This window comes from Dermochelys coriacea, chromosome 4 (assembly GCF_009764565.3).
Source record: "Dermochelys coriacea isolate rDerCor1 chromosome 4, rDerCor1.pri.v4, whole genome shotgun sequence".
Lineage (NCBI taxonomy): Eukaryota > Metazoa > Chordata > Testudines > Dermochelyidae > Dermochelys > Dermochelys coriacea.
The window spans coordinates 76,533,012-76,555,270 of NC_050071.1; the positions used below are offsets into that span (position 1 = coordinate 76,533,012).

The window sequence follows — 22,259 nt, forward strand, 5'->3', positions numbered from 1 at the left end:
GGGAAACTGAGCCAGTTGCTCACCTGCAGTGCCATGCCTGACCACTCGTGGTGTGCTGGGGTGACCTCAATGGCATTACACTAAGCCTAGGTATATTAGTGATTTTATCCTTGCAACATCCTGGTGAGGTAGGGAAGTATTATTATTTCTACTTTTCATATGGATAACCAAGACACAAAGAAAGTAAGTGATATTTCCAGGGCAACAAAGGAAGTCTATGGGAAGGAAGTCTATGGGATGGGATCTGAGTTACCCAGGAAAGAATTTTCTGTAGTATCTGGCTGGTGAATCTTGCCCATATGCTCAGGGTTTAGCTGATCGCCATATTTGGGGTTGGGAAGGAATTTTCCTCCAGGGCAGATTGGAGAGGCCCTGAAGGTTTTTCGCCTTCCTCTGTAGCATGGGGCACGGGTCACTTGAGGGAGGCTTCTCTGCTCCTTGAAGTCTTTAAACCACGATTTGAGGACTTCAATAGCTCAGACATAGGTGAGGTTTTTCGTAGGAGTGGGTGGGTGAGATTCTGTGGCCTGTGCTGTGGAGGAGGTCGGACTAGATGATCAGAATGGTCTGATCATAGTATCTATGAATCTATGAAGTCTTGAAATTAAACTTAGATCTCCAAGTACCATAACTACAAGACTGTCCAGCAAAGGGATAACATAGAAGCCAAAGATCTCTCTAGTTGAAACATAGGGGAAAGCTCAAGTATTCAGATCAGTTAGTTTAGGGCCCCTTTGTGATACTGGATGAGGACAAAGTGACTAGGGCCTCAGTCTGCTGCTTAGTGGGAAGAATTTCATGAAAGCCCAAAAATTAAAATGCTGATTATAAATATTTTATAAAAATTTCTGACACCCCATCTGCCTAGAAAATTAGCAAAAATAGATTTTGTAAAAACTACACCATATATTTAAATAAACACACAACATGAGCTTTTCCTAGTGAAATCAATGGTAAAGAATTTTTTTCTCTCTTGCTTTCTGTAACTCCTTTCATAATGACAAATACATGGTTGTTTCTGTAGAACAAGTGGGTTTTCCCAATATGTAACTGGAATGTTTTATTTTAACAGGTCTTTGTCATTGTTGGTAAAGCAAGAGTATGGGTTCTGTAATTTAGAAAATTTCTGAAATTTTCTTTTAAGCATACAGTAATACATGAGATTTAAAGTTTGGACATTTGGCATACATTTAAACTTTTTATTATATGGGAGAAAATTAAAATCCCTATACATGAATGCATCACATTTTGACTCAAATGCTGTCAGACTGGGTTGTATGTTATAGAAATAACCCAGTGATCAAATCTGTCAATGAATTACTTCCAAATTGTAGTAAAATAAGAAACTAAATAACTATGCATTTTACATTAAAAATCATAACCTGCAAGGAGCAGGGTTTTCAGAGAAAAAAAAAAAGCTTTGCCTTGACTGTTACACATTTAAACATATATGGTATATGATGGCTTATTTGAAAATATGATTCCTAAATTCCCAGTACCATACAGATTGCATTTACTGTTCTCTCCCAGTACTGAATCAAATGAGTAAGAATTGGAAAAGACAAGACAAATCTGTGAGTGTTTGATATAGTTTAATTTTAAAAAATCTTATTTAGCACTAGATTATTTATATGGATGTCGGATGCTAAAAGTGGCTAAATAAGGTAGCAGTAGCTTCTCAGGACAAACTGAAAATTCCTATAAATAAAAATGTTCTGCTGTCAGAAAAGTGATATTCTTTCTTTAAATATCATATTAAGATTAAAAGGGGTAAAATCAGAAATCCTTTCAACTGTACAGTACATCCTGGACATATGAGCCTCAATCACAAGACTTCTAAATATATGCAACAACTGTTTAAAAATCTCATCTTCACAGTAACGTGCTACCAATGTTTTATCAAGGTGGTCTCTCAGAAACGTTCTCCCTTACACCCAGATCCAGCAAAGCACTTAAGTATGCAAGTAAACCATTTGAAGTAATGGGGTTATTCATCTGCTCCCATAGGAGCTGCTGCATACATTAATTTTAATTGTCCATATAAGGCCAGGTCTACACTACGGAGTTAGGTCAATGTAAGGCAGCTTACGTCAACCTAACTCTGTAAGTGTTGACACTATATTGCTCCCACCGCTGTAATTCTCCCACTACACCAACCTAATAACTCCACCTCCACGAGAGGTGCAGCACCTAGGTCAATGTAGTTAGGGTGACACAGTGTCTGTATAGACACAGCACTACTTACATCGCCTGTCAGCTCTGCGCCCTGCCTGGTGCTGAGAGCCTTGGCTCTCATCTTGGCACAGAGCTCCCACCTACCTGGTTTTGAGCACCCGGGCTCTCGGCTCCTCATGGAGCTCCCAGCTGGGAGCTTGGCTGCCAGGCATTGAAAGCTCTCAGCAAACGCTCCTGGTGAGGACATGCACTTAGGGTTGCCAACTTTCTAATTGCACTAAACGAACATCACTGCCCCACTCCTGTCCCACCCCTTCCCGCCCCTTCTCTGAGGCCCCACCCCTGCTTTCTCATCCCCACCATCATCTGGGGCGGGGCCAGAAATTAGGGGTTTAGGATGTGGGAGGGGGCTCCAGGCTGGGGCAGGAGGTTGGGGTGCAATCTCTGGGGCAGGGCTGGGGATGAGGGTTTTGGGGTGCTGGAGGGGGCTCCGGGATGGGGGGTAGAGCCAAGGGGTTTGGCGTGTGGGAGAGGGCTCTGGGCTGAGGCAGAGGGTTGGGGTTACAGGGGAGGTGTGGGCTGTGGGCTCTGAGAGGAAGTCTGGGTGCTGGAGGGGTCTCTGGGCTGGGGCAAGGGTTGGGGTGCGGGCTGCAGGAGGAGGCTCAGGACTGGGGCAAGGAGTTGGGGTGCCGGGTGGGAGACAGGGCTCAGAGCTGGGGCAAGGTGGCAGTGGTGGAGGGAGTGTGGGCTCCAGGAGGGAGTTTGGGTGTGGGAGGGGGCTCTGGGCTGGGGCAGAGGGTTGGAATGCGGGAGAGGGTGCAGGAAGCAGGCTCTGGGCAGCACTTACCTTGGGAGGCTCCCCAGAAGCAACGACATGTCCCTCAGCTCCTCGGCAGAGGGACCAGGCAGCGCTGCGCAGTGCATACTGCCTCCACAGCTCCCATTGGCCGCGGTTCCCAGCCATTGGGAGCTGCAGAGCTGGTGCTCAGAGCGGGGACAGCACATGGAGCCCCCCTGGCTGTCCCTCCACCTAAGAGCTGAGGGACATATCGCTGCTTTCGGGAGCCATGCAGAGCCAGGTAAGGAGCCTGCCAGCCCCGCCACTGGATTTTTAATGACCTGATCAGCCATGCTGACTGGAGCCGCTAGGGTCCCTTTTCAACCCAGCTTTCCAGTCGAAAACCGGACACCTGGCAACCCTACATGCATTACTGACAGAAGGAAGGCAGTGTGGACATGAAAAACTGCAATAATTACTGCAGTAGCTGTAAGTCGACCTAACATAGGTCAACTCAGTAGTGTAGTGTAGATAAGGCCTAAATCCATAGAAAGGTTTGTACTTTGTTCCTAATGGATATAAAGAGAATATTGATCATATAGCAGAGTGTTGAACTTGTACACTTTGAAATGGATTGTGGTGTGGGAAGCCCTTTTAGGGTGTCTGGGGTATCTTCCCCAGGGAAGTTTTGTTTTGTTAAGTGCTTGATACTTGGTGCAATCTGGTTCACTCCAGAACCAGATTGCTCTCTTAAGAAATATTTTTGAGTGCCAGTCTTGTCTGGCAGGAGTGATTTAGCAGTGTCCAGAGAGGGCGATGAACTCCATTAAAAAATCTCTCTATTTCAATGTTTTATTCAATTTGGTATCAGATTTGTAAAAGGGAACAGCCCCCAAGAGCCTCATTGTTCAGCAAATTACGGATTCCTCAACTATATTAAATACTTTGACACTACTGACTATATATAATCTATGAAAAACAAAATACCAAATGTTGGTGCCTTACACTGGGCAGTGTGATAAATAGGTATTCCATACAACATTCCTTTCATTGCCAAATGACTCTCTATTGTATCTAGGTTTCAGAGTAGCAGCCGTGTTATTCTGTGTTCGCAAAAAGAAAAGGAGTACTTGTGGCACCTTAGAGACTAACAAATTTATTAGAGCATAAGCTTTCGTGAGCTACAGCTCACTTCATCGGATGCATTTGGTGGAAATTTTTTGATGAGTGCTTTGTTTTCTTAAATTGTCCTTCTCATTCTTTCATCAAGTCTCTCAGGGAGTTACCCCATGCTGGGCTTGTTCACAGCTATCTTGTCCTGATTGATAGGTGCCTGCCTCATCTTTTAGAGTCATCAATCTGCTTTTTTCTGACATTTCAATTAGGGCGTGTTGTAATCTTCTGGTGCCCTTGCATCTGTCCTCGGTTCCTCCCTAGAACATCTGGTTTGGTCATGGCCTTCACACTTATTTTTTTTTTCCACCAAATGCATCCGATGAAGTGAGCTGTAGCTCACGAAAGCTTATGCTCTAATAAATTTGTTAGTCTCTAAGGTGCCACAAGTACTCCTTTTCTTATTGTATCTAGGAAGCTAGTAAAGGTGTTATATGGCTTTTATTAATAGAATTATGATCTGTGTGGAATGTGAGTTGAGAAGATGCCTTGTGCTTATTTTTCTCCCCTACCAACTGTTGCTAAATGATGTTATCAATTGCAAATTGTTAGAATAGGGTGGTAGGAAAACATTACTCTGTTTAATCATTCACTATGGTTTAAAAGCAGTCAACCTTTCCAGATAGTGCATCTCCAAAAATGAACAGCAACATTATTTCTGATTTATGACCTATGGGGAAAGGAAAGGTGCTAACATGCCTTAAAACTACTTTTGCATTCTTATGATCCTGAGAAGAGCGGGGGGCCTGGGGGGGAGGAGGCTCCCAGTTTAAATCAGAGCAGTCTCAGGGATGGCCTAATTTTGCTCCTTGGCACTTAGGTTTACGAAGAAAACCTTAAAAAAATGAACTGAGTGTAAACTGATACAGCCTAGTCTACCTGATTATGCAGAGCCTGATGCAATTGCTCTGAAAAGTATGAATAAACCCCATTCATCTCAGTAGAATGTCGACTTTTAAATTTTCATTGTTAGGTTTCTGTTATGCAGAGAGGTACTGGTAAGTGCTTGGATCACAAATCTCTTGGAGATTACATGTGAACGGCACCCTTCAATTAATCTGCTTTCACAAGATAGTCATACATTTTCAACCCAAAATTCTGCAGCACATTAACATTTTAGGGGTACCTAGTAAAAAAACTAACCCACAAAGAACTCCAAAAGAGAAACCAAAGAACCCACAGCCAGAAAAAATATAGCGTGAACCGAAAAATAACTGGAAATCTCCTACTATAACTTAAAAAGAACACAAGTACTTGTGGCACCTTAGAGATGACGGGGTTTTAGCCCACGAAAGCTTATGCTCAAATAAATTTGTTAGTCTCTAAGGTACCACAAGTACTCCTGTTCTTTTTGCGGATACAGACTAACCCGGCTGCTACTCTGAAATCTACTATAACTTGTATCTGCAACTGCAGCTCTGACCTTTCTACCCCAGTATGTGTCATGAGTACAGATGGTAGGAGATTCTTCATCAAAGCGGTTTTGCCTCAGAAAATGCTGTTTTGATTCAATACAATTTTTTCACAAAACTCATCAATTTTGGCAAAAATTTCTCATGAGACAAAAAATAACTTTTTTAATTTAGGAAAATTTCATTTCAGAAAAATTTCAAAAACTTGTTTCAAAATAAAATTTCATTTTGAAATTTATTTAAACTTGTATTTAGTCTTATTATCTTTACATTATTCCATATCATCACTAGTAGTACATGTTATATCATGACATTATGAAATGATGTCAGGTCATAATATACACTACTAATGGCATGTCATGAAATAATGTGAAATGTAAAAAATAAAATACAATAATTTTCAAAATGTTTCTGAAATGAAGTTTTCCTAACCTAATGACAGGTTTCAGAGTAGCAGCCGTGTTAGTCTGTATTCGCAAAAAGAAAAGGAGTACTTGTGGCACCTTAGAGACTAACAAATTTATTAGAGCATAAGCTTTCGTGAGCTACAGCATCCGATGAAGTGAGCTGTAGCTCACCAAAGCTTATGCTCTAATAAATTTGTTAGTCTCTAAGGTGCCACAAGTACTCCTTTTCTTTTTGTGAATACAGACTAACACGGCTGCTACTCTGAAACCAGTAAAAATATGACTACAGATTTCTCTTAGCAGATAGATATGCTGCTTCTAACTTCAGCTATAGTTATCAAACCCAACCTTAACCAAAAAATTGGGAGGGGGGGAAATGTTTTGGGTTGACCCAGAATGGATTTTGTTTATTTGTTTGTTTTTTTCTTGGCAAAATGAAAAACACAAATAAAATGAAACATTTTGTTTAACCTAAAATGAAATTTTAAAAAAAATTTGCATTTTTTGCAAACTATTTGTCCAAAAATTATGCTCAGCTCTACATCAATCGCATATTTTATTTCTCTTTCCCCAATTGTCATTTCTTGCTTTATTCTTAGTTTATGAGCTCTTAAAGGAAGGACGTTCTGTTACTTTATATCCATATAGTTCCTAGCACTGCACTGTTGACACTACAATAATAGAAATAACTGTTAGCTAAATTTTCATAGGTACTGAGCACCTACAGCTCTTATGTACTTCAGTGAAGTCAACAGGGATCTACAAGAATGCAACAATGTGCCCTCAGACAGTCACTTTCAGGATTGGGGTTTAATACTTTTTTTTTTTTTTTTTGGTAGATGACCAGGCTAGTCAGCATTCAGCAAACTTTAGTTCATTTGCATGCTGCCATAAATTGTTTTGTTTTTCTGGTTACATCTTTAAAATGTAGTCTAAATGATTATGATGCAAAGCCTTATCATTTTATTTTCTAACTAGCAGTGGGATATTTAACAATTAAATTGACAAAGTACTTTGTCAACATCTCATATAACTGATGAAGGAATCATAAGAAAACACAAACTATTAAAATGTTTTTGAGTACAGAAAAATAAAGAATGTATATTCTGGGATAATTTCAAGAACAATATTAGCAAATAGTTAAAATGAAAGGTTTCAGAGTAGCAGCCGTGTTAGTCTGTATTCGCAATCCGATGAAGTGAGCTGTAGCTCAGGAAAGCTTATGCTCAAATAAATTTGTTAGTCTCTAAGGTGTCACAAGTACTCCTTTTCTTTTAGTTAAAATGAAAACATAGTGTAATGCAGGAAGTTGCTAATGGCTGCCATTGAGCAGGTCTTTGATTTACAAATCAGAGACCTGGGTAAAGTCAGTGGGTGTGCTAGCTATCCTTTGTTCTGGCTAAATAAAGGAACAGTTGAGCCCCTTTAACTAATGACCCCGCTGAAAACAATAGAAGCCACTGCCCAAGGCAATGGTCCACGTGACAAAGTCTGATGAGAAGTAAAGTTGTCTAGGATTAGGGGTTCCCTGGTTGCAGCAAAACTGTGTAAGTCACTTTCTGGTTAGGAATCAGGAGTTGTTCTCCCTATCCAGCAGAGATATAGGGTGTACTGCACTGGTCCAACCTAAGACTGCTGCTTCAGGAAACAAGCCCATTAAACATCCACCTCATTGTTAACCAATTTCAAAAAGGGAAAGGGCTTTACCAGCCACTGTAGAAATTGATCAGGAAGGCATAATTGAACCTTCAACTAGTCCTTGGGCCTTACCCATAGTCCTGGTTAAGAAAGAGATGGCAGCACTAGATTCTGTATGGACTATAGAAAACTAAATGAACTATTCTTTATCCGTTACAGTGAATGGATGAGACCTTGGATGCTGTAGTAGGTTCAGTCTGGTTTCCCACACTAGATCTTAAAAGTGATACTGATAAGTGGAAGTGGATCCAAGGCACAGGGAAAAGACTGCTTTCGCACCAGGACAAGGCCTGTGACCATTTAAAATTATGGCTTTTGACTTGTGTCATGCACCAGGCACATTTGAGAGGCTTCTGGCTAAGGTATTGAATTGCATAGCATATTATTATACTTAGCCAAGGGCGCCAGAGCCTTCATAAACGGGGGAGGGGCATGAGGCCCAGCCCCTCTGTGGCCCCACCCCAGCTCCCTCTTTCCCCTGAGACCCCGCCCCCTAGCCAGGCAAGAAGCCAGAGCCTGGCTGGAGTAACACCCACCCAGCCCGCTGTGGGGAGCCCCAGACCCTCCACCTGCCCTGGGTGGGAGGCCCAAGAGCAGCCCCTGACCCATGTCCCCGCCCATGGTAGGTGAAGTGTCCGGGGCAGCTCTCACTTCAGCCTAGCTTCGGCGGTGGCAGGGACTCAGAGGGCCGAAGAGCATCAGCTGGGCTGAGGTAAGAGCTGCCCAGGGGGTCTGGGCCACTGTGGGGAACCCCGGACCTTACATCTGTCCTGGGCAGCGCACCCCAGTGGGCGGGAACACATGCCAGGGGCTGCTCTTGGACCCCGCACCCGCTGCCCAAATGGGCTGGCAGGTCTAGGGCTCCCCACAGCTGCCCAGGCTCCCCAGGCAGCTCTTACCTTGGCCTGGCTCCAGCTTTCAGCCTGGGTGGAAGAGGAGGAGGAAGGGGCTGGCGCCTGCCCTGAAATGTGGACAGGCCAGGCTCTATAACTTTCAAAAGTGGGAGGTCCATGGCCCCAACTGGCCTTCCTGTTCCAGCGCCCTGTACCTAGATCAGCAGTTCTCAAACTTTAGCAATTCGAGGACCACCATTTTGATTAAAAAAAATTCGGGACTCCCAACCTCAGCCCTTGGCCCACCCCCTTCGCCAAAGCCATGCCCCTGCTCACTCCATTCCCCCTCCCTCCATCACTCACTCTCCCCCACCCTCACTTTCACCAGGCTGGGACAAGGGGTTGGGGTGCGGGAGGGGGTGAGGGGAGCTGTGCTTACCTTGTCACTTACCCAAATGTCACCAGCACATCCCTCTGGCACTGGCTCCTGGGCGGGGGGCCAAGGGGTCTCCACGTGCTGCCCCTGCCCACAGGCACCGCCCCTGCAGCTTCCATTTGCTGCAGTTCCCGGCCAATTGGAGCTGCAGAGTCGGCACTCAGGACGGGGGCAGCACACGGAGACCCCCTGTCCCACCCCATCCCCCCGGGCCGCAGGGACATGCTGATCACTTCCGGGAGTGGCATGGACCCAGGGTCTCTGCGCCTCCCCCTCCCTCCCAGTGCCTCCTTTATACTGGAGAACAGCTGTTCCTTGGCGTGAAGGAGGCGCTGGGAGGGAGGGGGAAGAGTTGATCAGCGGGGCCCACAGGGCCCAGTTTGAGAAACGCTGACCTAGATAATATCGTGGTGCATGCTAAAACCTTTGTACAGGAATGGATACATTTACAAATGATCTGTGATGAGGCTAAGATTTTGTCACAGATATTTTTAGTAAAAGTCATGGACAGGTCACAGGCTATAAAGAAAAATTCACTGAATTTTTTTACTAAAAATATCCATGAGAAAATGGGAGCTCAGCTAGGCAGCTGTGGCGACCTGCTCGGAGCTCCAGGGTTCCCCTGTGAGCTCCAGGGTACCCCCACCAGGCAGCTAGGGTACTCGACAGCTTCTGGCCAAGGCAGGCTGAAGTCACAGAGGTCACTGGAAGTCACGGATTCCATGATTTCCAGGACCTCAGAGTAAAAATAATAGTCTTAGTGATAAGTTTAAGACTGCCAATCTAAAACAGAACCCAAAGAAATGTGAGGTGTTCCATAAAGAAGGAACATACCTTGGACACACAATCTAAATTTCCACCACTAAAAAGAAAACTGGCTGGTTGTCCACCAGGATCTGCAGAGGGCCTCTACCGCCTGCTTCTGTTCCTGCAGTTCAACCAGACACCTCAACATGTCTGCTTGGTCCCTCATAATCCTAAGCATCTTATCCTGCGCCACATGCTCTTGCTCATTGGAAGCTTTCCTGCTCTCCATGTCCATGTCTAACTTCTCGGACAGTGAAATCCTCCATGCTCTCAGCTCTGTGCCAGCTGTCTCGGAGGCATTCATTACCTCTGTGAACATGTCCTCCCGCTTTCTTTTTCTCCTCCTTCTAATCAGCAAAAGTCTGCTTTCAGGTGTTGATGACATGCTGAAGGACACATTTCCAGCTGTCAGTCATGGGAAAAAATAAAGGTGCCATTGTACATGAAAAAAATATTTCCATAGCAAGGCCATTTTCATTAAAAAAAAATCCCTTATTATACTAGGTGCAAGCCATAACATAATCAGAATCCATAACTGTTCACTGTGCCGTTTTGCTGCTCCAGCCCTGGTAAATAAGCTTCCCCGGGTCCTGGGTGAGCACACTTTTAATGAAGTTTATGGCAGGATCATGTCGGGAGTAGACGTAGCTAGTCAAACAATGGCCCTTCCCCATAGCACCATGGGAAGTTGTTTATGAACAGGGCTGGGGGGAACGTTTTCACTCCCAAATTATGGAATCTCTCATGTGGGGCCCCACTATCAGCCACTTTAAACTACTTGCCAACCCATGCTGAGCACAGTAAAGGCACATTAGTGGCTGAGTGGTTTGGTGATCTGGAATGTGCTGGTGTGGGGTGGATCTACATGTCCTTTTTTTCTTTTAAGAGCACTTTTAATGAGAACTTCCCTAATTTCCCCTATGCGACCCTATGTGATATCAGTCTCCTGAGGGTAACAGAGGTGGAAAGGTTTCAGAGTAGCAGCCGTGTTAGTCTGTATTCGCAAAAAGAAAAGGAGTACTTGTGGCACCTTAGAGACTAACAAATTTATTAGAGCATAAGCTTTCGTGAGCTACAGCTCACTTCATCGGATGCATTTGGTGGAAAAAACAGAGGAGAGATTTATATACACACACAGAGAACATGAAACAATGGGTTTATCATACACACTGTAAGGAGAGTGATCACTTAAGATAAGCCATCACCAGCAGCAGAGGGGGGGAAGGAGGAAAACCTTTCATGGTGACAAGCAAGGTAGGCTATTTCCAGCAGTTAACAAGAATATCAGAGGAACAGTGGGGGGTGGGGTGGGGAGGAGAAATAACATGGGGAAATAGTTTTACTTTGTGTAATGACTCATCCATTCCCAGTCTCTATTCAAGCCTAAATTAATTGTATCCAGTTTGCAAATTAATTCCAATTCAGCAGTCTCTCCTTGGAGTCTGTTTTTGAAGCTTTTTTGTTGAAGGATAGCCACTCTTAGGTCTGTGATCGAGTGACCAGAGAGATTGAAGTGTTCTCCAACTGGTTTTTGAATGTTATAATTCTTGACATCTGATTTGTGTCCATTCATTCTTTTACGTAGAGACTGTCCAGTTTGGCCAATGTACATGGCAGAGGGGCATTGCTGGCACATGATGGCATCTATCACATTGGTAGATGCGCAGGTGAACGAGCCTCTGATAGTGTGGCTGATGTGATTAGGCCCTTGCTGCAAGTGTCTGGGTATAGACACTTACGATGCTATGCTGTGTACCGCAAGAATGCCAGCAGAATTAATTCAGGAGTTGTGTGGGTAAGTGTCCTACCATGGTGGAAGAAATAAGACTGCCCTGCCCAGAAACCATCTGCAAAGGATTGCAGAGTATCTCTATGAAAGTTTCCTAAAGATAGCCATGGAGGATTCCAAGGCTATCCCAGTCCACATAAACAGTCTTTTCCAGGGGCCACCCTCTGCATAGCTGGAGCGGCCTCTTGTAAGCAAAGAACCACAGCACCTCGCTTTTTCTTCACAGTAAACATGCAATACCACTGACAGTGTGTGCCTGCTAAAGTTTAACTGGACTTTGATTGTAACTGTTTTCTCACCAGAGGTGCCTTCCCCAGCATCACGGTCGGCCACCGTGATGTCCTGCGACCCACAGGGCTCCAGGGTTAAAAATATTTCCTGGCTCTCGGGGAGAATGGATCCATCGCTCACCCATCTCCCATTCTCCTCCTTATCCACCATAATGTCCTCCTTGTTGTCCCTAGACTGAAACACCTGTGAGATGTCTACTTTGCTTCTGGGGGTTGCTGGTAGGGTCATCCTCGAGAATTGCATGCAGCTCATTGTAGAACCAGCATGTGGGGGGTTCAGTCACCAGAATGACTGTTCGCCTCCCTTGCCTTCTTGTACGCTTGGCGAAGTTCTTTTATTTTCGCACGGCACTGCTGTGTGTCCCTCGTGTAGCCCTTCTCCCCCATTCCACGAGCAATTTTTGCATAGATGTCAGCGTTTCTTCTGTGGGATCGGAGCTCTGTCTGCACACAATGATGAGATCCACCACCTCCTATGCAGACCAGGCTGGAGTGCTTTTGGGGCATGTAGTCTCCAGGATCAGCTGTGCTCAAACTGGTGTTAGGATATAGATATGCAGGCCTGCCTGTATAGGCCTATACTTTAAGAACTGTGTACCTGGCTGCAGTGCAGCAGAGTTGAGAATGACCTTCAGAGCTTTCATAGATGAGCATCATGGGACATCACCTAGAGACCAATTAAGTTGAATTACACAACACTGCATCTGCACTACCTTGCAGTTGACCCATGAAAATCGAATTAACACTACGCCTCTTGCAGAGGTGGATTACAGAAGTCGACATTAGAGGCAACTTAGGTCAGTGTAAATGACCCGGTAGTGTAGACACATACATTAACAGGTCGACATAAGGCGGCTTCCTTCTACCTAACTTTCTAGTGTAGTCTAGGCCTAAGTATGGCCCTGAGAAGATGCAGAGAGACAGAACTCCTCAGGGCACAAAACTGACTGGAGAGACTGACTGCTGTTGCTGCTCTTTGCTTGTACTGTGTTCAGGAAAACAGGACTGTATATATATTCTTTGTAAATAAACAGGATTTCACCAAGAATATACCTGACTTCTATCATCTTTTCTGCTCTTAGAAATAATCCTGCAAGGTCCCAAATACTGGCAACTGCTGAGGCCAAAGGAGCAACAATATCTACACACAAGATAACTGAGGTTGCATATTAGTGACACCCACGTCTTTCTTGAAAAAAGTCATGAATTAGTATTTTTCATAAAAAGTCATGATAGTCCACTAATGAGCAATACTTTTTCCATGATTATTTTCATACAAAAGTGGCTCAATTATGTCAATTTGGTGGAATTTGAGATTTTAAAATGGGATAAAACTTTGTGTGCTATGACATTTTATTTTCTTTTGTAACTAGAATCATGACTTTGCACATTTTTGCCATGGAAAAATAACCAACCTTGGGTACATTCAACATGAGGAAGCGGAAAACTAGGCATAATCATTTAAACTTATGGGCCTTGGCCCTGAAAACACTTAACTAGTTAATGCTACATACCTGAGCAGTCCCATTGAATTCAATGAGACAACTATGAGAATAAAGTAAGCATGTGAGTGTTTGGAAGATCAGGGCCAAAATTAAAGAATAATCCAGTTAATGGGAACTTTATAATAGACCTGATCCTTCTCTCATTTAAGCCATTTTTTGAAATGAGAGTTTTACCATTGACTTCACTGGAAACAGAACTTAAATCTTATTTTAGGACATTAACTTTGCTATTTGAAATGGATGACTCAGAAAAGAAAAAGTATTTTTAATTTCTTATTCACATTTGACTTCTACAAATAGAAATTTGTTCAGTCTGTGACTATGGTAATTTATACATGCATGTTTATTTTTTTGAAACTCTGATGCTGAGCATCCAGATGAAGCTCAGAAGGCCCAAAGCAACATATGTTACACATTTGTTATTTTTAACTCAGAGACTACCTTCTATTTTTTTAACAAGAGACCTGCTGTGTTTACCACAGCCCCTCACTATCTATCTCCTTTCATTAAAACAAATCCACTTTCACCAAATTTAACATCACTGAACTTAAATTACAGAATTCAGCCACATTCTCCCCCACCAACCTGGGAATAATTATTGTTTTAAATTAACCCAAAATCACAGTTAAAGTTGTGTTGCAGACAAGAGCTAAGAAATCCAAAGTTAAGGATGACATATTGTTCTTAACAAAAACCAATGTTATATAAAATAACTGCTCAATGCAACAATGTGAATTAAGGACATCATCATCCTTAACCTTAAATATACATGTTCTTTCAGGCCTTTTTTTTTGGGTCCATCAACTAATGACATATAAAAAATAAACTGAAAAATAGAAATTCCATCACGTGGAACCATACTGACACCCCCTCCACACCCCGCCCAATGGGTCACTTGCAGAATTGGGACCTTTAGATCAGCACAGACCTCTTTGCCACTTCAGCTAAAAGTCACTTTCAGCAGTAGTAAATCCTTATCCTATATGGACCAGCCATATAGGAAGATGCGACCCGTATTTTGGCAGTGGATTTCACAGATGTTTGCTGATAGCAAAAGAACAATAAGACTCAGGACTCTTGAGTTCAATTCCTGATTCCGTAGGGCAGTCTGCTATAACAGTTAAATAATCTTACCCTATTCCTCCAAGCCTGATTCCTTCTACCCCTATTCACTCCAGCCTGACCCAGTCCTCCTCTCTCACCCAGCTCCTGTTTCAGTCCCTCACAAGCTCCTCACCCCACTGCTTTCAGTTCAGCATACTTCCTTTTCCTCCATGCTACATGAGTGCTAGGAGTGATCCCAGACAGTTATAGGAGCAATTGCAGGGAAATGTCATCCCTGAAGTCCTGAGCTGAGCAGGAGCATGGTTATTCACTCTGTGGGGATGCTGCATATGCAGTCTGGTTAGCACATAGAATGTGGAGATAGAACATGCTTAGTACAGATGGACTCTTTGGAGAATAATGCTGCCAAACTAACAAATGTTTGCTTGAGCACATGCACACGGCAATTTTCAGAGGCTTACAACTTGACCAAATGTGGGTGAATTTCTATGAGGATGCCAAAGAGCCCATCTCTGACACCTGGGTGACCTTCCTGCCAAATTTCAAGTTCCTGTTCTAAAGCATGAAGATTCTAGAGTGTCTCAAAGAAATGGTTGTAATAATTTTAACATGGGCAAAGCAACATATTTTTCCTTATTTTTGTTCTCAGAAATGTATGAACTGGTTTTGTTGAATTGATCTAAAAAACTTCCTGAGTCAAACACCTGGCATAGAAAATTTCAGCTCAATTGTTAAAGTTTAGGAGTGTGTATGCAACTAAAAGTAGGGTCTTGTAATGGAAAGTGTTAGGCAGTCTTAATTATAGGAGTCACTAGCAGAGCTGCCTATAATAATTCAGTTTATACAGTACCTCACATTAATCTACAACTTATAAACTATGTTTTCTAATAGATATGTTTCTCTGGAGCTTTCCTTCTTATACATTTTTTTGTTATAAACTATATCAAACATATAAAGAGAGCTAACAATTAGATTTTCTGATCATAGTAGAACAGATTCTGTTACCCATACTCATAATGTGTGGAGCTTTTCATAGAGAAAAATTCTAGTTAAGGTAAGGATGGAAGATTATGGCCCAATATAAACAAACTAACACTGTTGTAATACAAGCTATCTTATATTGGGGGGAAAAATCGCACACAACTTGGCTTAATGGAAATATTTTTTAAAATCACATGAGCAATTAAATAATTAACTACAACAAGAATAAACCAATGGCAATAAACTAAGATACAGTAATAAGTACATACATACCTTGCCCTTGAGGAATTCCATAAAATTCATCAGCTATCCTTGCTGCCTCTTTACGGTTCCCTTTTACAATGTAGAAGTGACTGAGGATGGCAAGGCTGATTTTCACAAAAAGTTTAAAACAAAAAAGGGAAAGTATAGTAAAGTAGACATTGGATAGTTGCTGGGCAAAAGGGCGATTTTCCTCTATGACAGTCATTGCTGCACCAGAGTGTTTGTCAGTGTTTCGGTACAATTCTCAAATGTGTTGATAAGATCATGTGGCTCCAGTCAGGCACTCCTTAGTGCCAGGAACAGCTGGTCCTGAGAAAAGAAAATATCAGCTGGTCATGATGCTTGCTGCTCAAAATATGAGGATTATTTATACTGTACATAGTATTAAGTTCACTACAGCTCGTGCTGACCTGATGGCATTCAACTGGAGTGGAATATCCACAGAGTTTCTGACATTCATAGTTTCCAAGATTCTTCCATTTAAAAAGTCTATTTCATTCCAGATTTTGCATTTTTATTTGTCTAGTTTTTTCTATTTTTACTTAAAAAACACTGTCAAAAGTATTATTTTAAGACACGTTTGTTACTCAGTGTTGCCAACAAAAGCTCTTTGTAACCTTGAATTTGAAATCAATTTTCCTCCAGATATGTTCCTCATGTACATTTATTTGTTATTGTTAGGTTTCTAGGATATAGGACTGCTGCCATAAGTTTTTCTAATATCCTATCAGTAAAGCATTTTTTCTGAAATATATGGACTTTGCAAACAGATAAGAAAATGAAAAGTAGAATAAATTTGGGCCATACCAGTTTAGTGTCTCTTTAATTCAGGAATGTCAGGAATAGTGACATGCTGCTCCAAAGTACCTGCTATGTATCTAGTATGTATGGTTTACATAACTTAACTGAAATAATAACAAATAGCTGACAGGAGAAACAAATTCCATATTGCTTTTACGGTTAGATCTGTTGCACAGAATATTTAAAAATTCACAGGAAAAAAACCCAGTAAATATACTATAGGGAATGATCCTGCATCGGCAAAGAGAGCAACTAGGTGAACTAATAAGTCTTTTCTATCTCTGATGTCTATGATACACATTTTTATTATGCTGTGCCATGTTATTTTATATCTATGACGTGGCAGATTTACATCTTGACCTATTTTGAACACATTCCTTACATTCTTCAAAGATAACTGATTTGCTCATATACCGTAAACCCATTAATCACACTGATCAGCAGTTCCATTGCTGTGAGTAACTGCTCATGAAGAAGCAATGACTTCACAATGTGAGGCAAACTGAAGATCAGCAGGATAGCTCAAGATTCTTCTCCAAGAGACACAATCCAAAAATAACATACGAGGACAGAACAGCTGAGGATCTCACCCTACTTTCTCTTTGTAAATTTTTGAATAAAAAAATGAATTAATATCTTTAAATGTGGTATGAAATTATCAACCCAAATATACACTGTAACTTCCTACTCTTTCAGAAATTTTAACAAAGGCCTTTTGTTAAATATACCAGGTCAGGTTACTCCGTTAATTTGCTCTAATTTGATGCACATAATACAGAGAGATTAATACCACTGACTGGAATCTGTTACACTGTAGTATGTGTGAACTTCCCCATATGATCTGCCAAGCTATATTAATCTTAAAACTGAAACACCTTTCTATTCCACTCCTGGCTCTTTTGCACAACAATTAAAAATCATACAGAATTCTGTATGAATTTTAGAATGGTGGCAAATGTAGAGGAGAGACTAATGGCGTGATCCAAAGCCCACTCAATTCAATGTAAAGACGCCCACTGACTTCAGTGACCTTTGGATCAGGCCCTTTGGCAGACCTGAAAAATACATTTTCATGTGAAACTCATCATCTCAGGCATTGGCACCCTGACAGCAGGATTGTCTGGCTATGTAGACTCCCTCCTCAGGCCCTTCATTACCAGCACTCCCAGCTATCTTCGAGACACCACTGATTTCCTGAGGAAACTACAGTTCATTGGTGATCTTCCTAAAAACACCATCCTAGCCACTATGGATGTAGAAGCCCTCTACACCAACATTCCACACAAAGATGGACTACAAGCCGTCAGGAACAGTATCCCCGATACTGTCACGGCTAACCTGGTGGCTGAACTTTGTGACTTTGTCCTGACCCATAACTATTTCACATTTGGTGACAATGTATACCTTCAAATCAGCGGCACTGCGATGGGTACCCGCATGGCCCCACAGTATGCCAACATTTTTATGGCTGACTTAGAACAACGCTTCCTCAGCTCTCATCCCCTAATGCCCCTACTCTACTTGCGCTACATTGATGACATCTTCATCATCTGGACCCATGGAAAAGAAGCTCTTGAGGAATTCCACCATGATTTCAACAATTTCCATCCCACCATCAACCTCAGCCTGGACCAGTCCACACAAGAGATCCACTTCCTGGACACTACGGTGCTCATACGCGATGGTCACATAAACACCACCCTATATCGGAAACCTACTGACTGCTATTCCTACCTACATGCCTCTAGCTTTCATCCAGATCATACCACTCGATCCATTGTCTACAGCCAAGCGCTACGATATAACCGCATTTGCTCCAACCCCTCAGACAGAGACAAACACCTACAAGATCTCTATCATGCATTCATACAACTACAATACCCACCTGCTGAAGTGAAGAAACAGATTGACAGAGCCAGAAGAGTACCCAGAAGTCACCTACTACAGGACAGGCCCAACAAAGAAAGTAACAGAATGCCACTAGCCATCACCTTCAGCCCCCAACTAAAACCTCTCCAACGCATCATCAAGGATCTACCACCTATCCTGAAGGACGACCCATCACTCTCACAGATCTTGGGAGACAGACCAGTCCTTGCTTACAGACAGCCCCCCAATCTGAAGCAAATACTCACCAGCAACCACACACCACACAACAGAACCACTAACCCAGGAACCTATCCTTGCAACAAAGCCCGTTGCCAACTCTGTCCACATATCTATTCAGGGGATACCATCATAGGGCCTAATCACATCAGCCACACTATCAGAGGCTCGTTCACCTGCGCATCTACCAATGTGATAGATGCCATCATGTGCCAGCAATGCCCCTCTGCCATGTACATTGGCCAAACTGGACAGTCTCTACGTAAAAGAATGAATGGACACAAATCAGACGTCAAGAATTATAACATTCAAAAACCAGTTGGAGAACACTTCAATCTCTCTGGTCACTCGATCACAGACCTAAGAGTGGCTATCCTTCAACAAAAAAGCTTCAAAAACAGACTCCAAGGAGAGACTGCTGATTTGGAATTAATTTGCAAACTGGATACAATTAACTTAGGCTTGAATAGAGACTGGGAATGGATGAGTCATTACACAAAGTAAAACTATTTCCCCATGGTATTTCTCCCTCCCACCCCACCCCCCACTGTTCCTCTGATATTCTTGTTAACTGCTGGAATTAGCCTACCTTGCTTGTCACCATGAAAGGTTTTCCTCTTTTCCCCCCCCTGCTGCTGGTGATGACTTATCTTAAGTGATCACTCTCCTTACAGTGTGTATGATAAACCCATTGTTTCATGTTCTCTGTGTGTGTGTATATAAATCTCTCCTCTGTTTTTTCCACCAAATGCATCCGATGAAGTGAGCTGTAGCTCACGAAAGCTTATGCTCTAATAAATTTGTTAGTCTCTAAGGTGCCACAAGTACTCCTTTTCTTTTTGCGAATACAGACTAACACGGCTACTACTCTGAAACCTGTCAAAATAGAATGTCAATGCATATTTCCAGAGGAAAAATGGCAAAATAATGTATCTACCATACCACCTAGCTCCTGGACTAAGTTGTTAAAGTGAAAAGTGCAATGGTTTCTGAAATAGGGTTGCCAACTTTCTAATGGCAGAAAACCACATGCATTTGCCCAGCCCCTTCCCCAAGGCCCTGCCCATGTCCTGCTCCTTCTCTGAGGCCCCGCCCATGGTCAATCCATCCCTCCCTCCCACCATCGCTCGCTCTCCCCCACCCTCACTCACTTGCTCATTTTCACTGGGACTGGGGCAGGGTGTTGGGGTGTGGGAGGAAGTGAGGGCTCCAGTTTAGGGTGTGGGCTCCGGGGTGGGGTCAGGGATGAGGGGTTTGGGGTGCAGGAGGGGGCTGTTTTGGTTGTGGCCGAGGGGTTCAGAGCCTGAGAGGGGGCTTCAGGCTGAGGCAGGGGGTTGGGGCTTGGAAGGGTGCAAGGGCTTCAGCTGGGGGTGTGGGCTCAGTTGTGGGGCCTGGGATGAGGGGAGTGGGGTGCAGGAGGGGGCTCCAGGTTGAGGCAGGGGGTTGGGGAATGGAAGGGATATAGGCTCTGGGCTGGGGTCCGGGCTCTGGGATGGGGCCAGGGGTATGTGAGGGGGCTCCAGGCTGGGGCCAAGGGATTCAGACTGTGGGAGGGGTCTCAGGCCTGGTGCAGGGGATTAGGGTGTGGGAAGAGGTTCTGAGCTGGGGCAAGGGGTTGGAGTCATGGAGCAGGTGTGGGGTGCAGACTCCGGGAGGGAGATTGGGTGTGGGAGGGGCTCAGGGCTGAGGCAGGAGGTTGGGACAAGGGAGGGGTTTCTGGGTGCAGGCTCCAGGCACACTGATCTCAGGCAGCTCCTGGGAAATGGCAACATGTCACTCCGGCTCCTAGGCGGAGGCATGGCCAGGAGGCTCCATGCGCTGCCCCTGCCCCCAGGCGCCACCACCCACAGCTCCCATTGGCCACAGTTTAAGCACCTCAGTTCCCAGCTATGGAGCCAGCGCTCTGGGTGGGAGCAGCACGTGGAGCCCCAGTGGCTGCCCCCAAGCCAGAGGGACATGCTGGCCACTTCCTGGGAGCTGTGCAGAGCCAGGCAGGGAGCCTGTTAGCCGTGCTGTGCCGCTAACCAGACTTTTAATGGCCCAGTCAGCGGTTCTGACAGGAGCTGCCAGGTCCTTTTTGACCGAGTTTTCTGGTTGAAAACCAGACACCTGGCAATCCTATTCTGAAATCTAATGTGTGAAGAAACCTCTGTGGGAAGAGGGGTGAGAATGTCTGTTTGAGAATAAATGTCAAGCCCTTTCTCTGCTTGGGCTTTTAATTTTATCTTAAAGAGAGCAAAGTTTTATGTTTTTTTCTGAAGAAATTTGAATGTATGCAAAATCACAGGAATAATTAGAGAAAGCAATGTACAAATAATGCATTTTATATAGAAAATTATATTCTGAAAATATACTTCAGTTTCTTCTTAAAGTTTGTTCATAAATATTTCAGCAACCAGCTAGCATAAATATTGCTTTCCTATTAATATAGTGAGATTTATTGGTGAGTATTTGGGAAACTGCCAGATGAAAATCCCTCTTTATATTTGGCATATTGTTATCTGACACTGAATTGAAGTGACATGTTTTCCATAGGGATAAATGTGCACTATGTTCCTAACCACAGCTGCCAATTTCCGCTTCAATCATTAAGAAAAAGAAATTATATTTTCCTTAATCATACATCCAGTGTTTCATACTCTCTTCCTCACCTTTTCATGGTGTTATAAAGAATGTATTCAATCAGATAATTAGTACTTATCAGTAAGGCTGCGAGTCTGTCATGGAAGTCACGGATTCTGTGACTTTCCGTGACCTCCATGACTTCTGCAGTGGCTGGTGCTGGCTCAGCAGCAGCTTGGGTGTGTGGAAGGGGGCTCAGAGCTAGGGGCAAGGGGTTGAGGGGGCACTTAACTTGGGGTGGGGGGCTCCTCAGCGCCCACTGGCATGGCTCCCTTGCAGCTCCTAGGTGGTGGAGGGGCCGGGGGGGGGGGTTTCCATGCCGCATGCTGCCTGCATCTGCAGGTCCCGCCTCCACAGCGCCTATTGGTTGCGATTACTAATTAATGGGAGCTGTGGCATCCGGCACTTGTGGCGGGAGCAGCAGAGCCCCAGCCCTGACCCCTGCCTCCACTGCCTAGGAACTGTAGGGACGCGAAGCCAGGTAGGAAGCCCCACCAACCCCGTCAAACACCCCCCTCCCCCAGCACCAGTGAGGGTCCTGGGTCACCTCCCCCAGCACCCGCGGCACCCCCAGACCCTCCCCCACACCCCACCCCACCCCCTGAGCACCTGCAGTCCCCTGCCCAAGTTTTAGTCAGGGAGGGTATTTTTGGTAAAAGTCATGGACAGGTCACGGGCCCATGAATTTTTGTTTACAGCCGTGACCTGTCCATGACTTTTACTAAAAATACCCATGACTAAAACGTAGCCTTACTTATCAGTACTTAAACAGTTCAATGTTTTGAAGCACTTCTGTTTTTCCAGTTCTCCATTCAGAACAACGAAGAAGCACAATTTGCTGATGAAGAGGATTGTTTTCCTCCTGGTGGAGCTTTTCACTTTACACTATAAAGTTGCACCCCAGGTGTACTCTCTATCATCCCAATTGCTCCCTAATTTCAAGCTCTACAAAAAAACAGAGTATTCTGTGAATAAGCAAAAATCCAACCACAATAGCTACTAACTATAGATGGAGCTAGTAGTGACATCTATAGTTAAAGTTGCCTAACACTTTCCATTATAACACCCTGTTTATAGGTGTTTGTAATTTTTCCAAATTTAAACTGTTGGCTTGGAA

The 22,259-nt window shown here is 43.7% G+C and overlaps 1 protein-coding gene across 1 annotated transcript in view; it reads right to left on the reverse strand.

Moving 5' to 3' along the window:
- Nucleotides 1–15,906, reverse strand: part of ASB5 (ankyrin repeat and SOCS box containing 5) — a 49,678-nt gene extending 33,772 nt beyond the window's left edge. Inside the window, exon 1 of the mRNA XM_043513469.1 lies at nt 15,623–15,906. Coding sequence (XP_043369404.1) covers nt 15,623–15,818 — 196 coding nt within the window. The 5' untranslated portion in view covers nt 15,819–15,906. The remainder of the gene's footprint in view (nt 1–15,622) is intronic.
- Between the last annotated feature and the right edge of the window lie 6,353 nt (nt 15,907–22,259).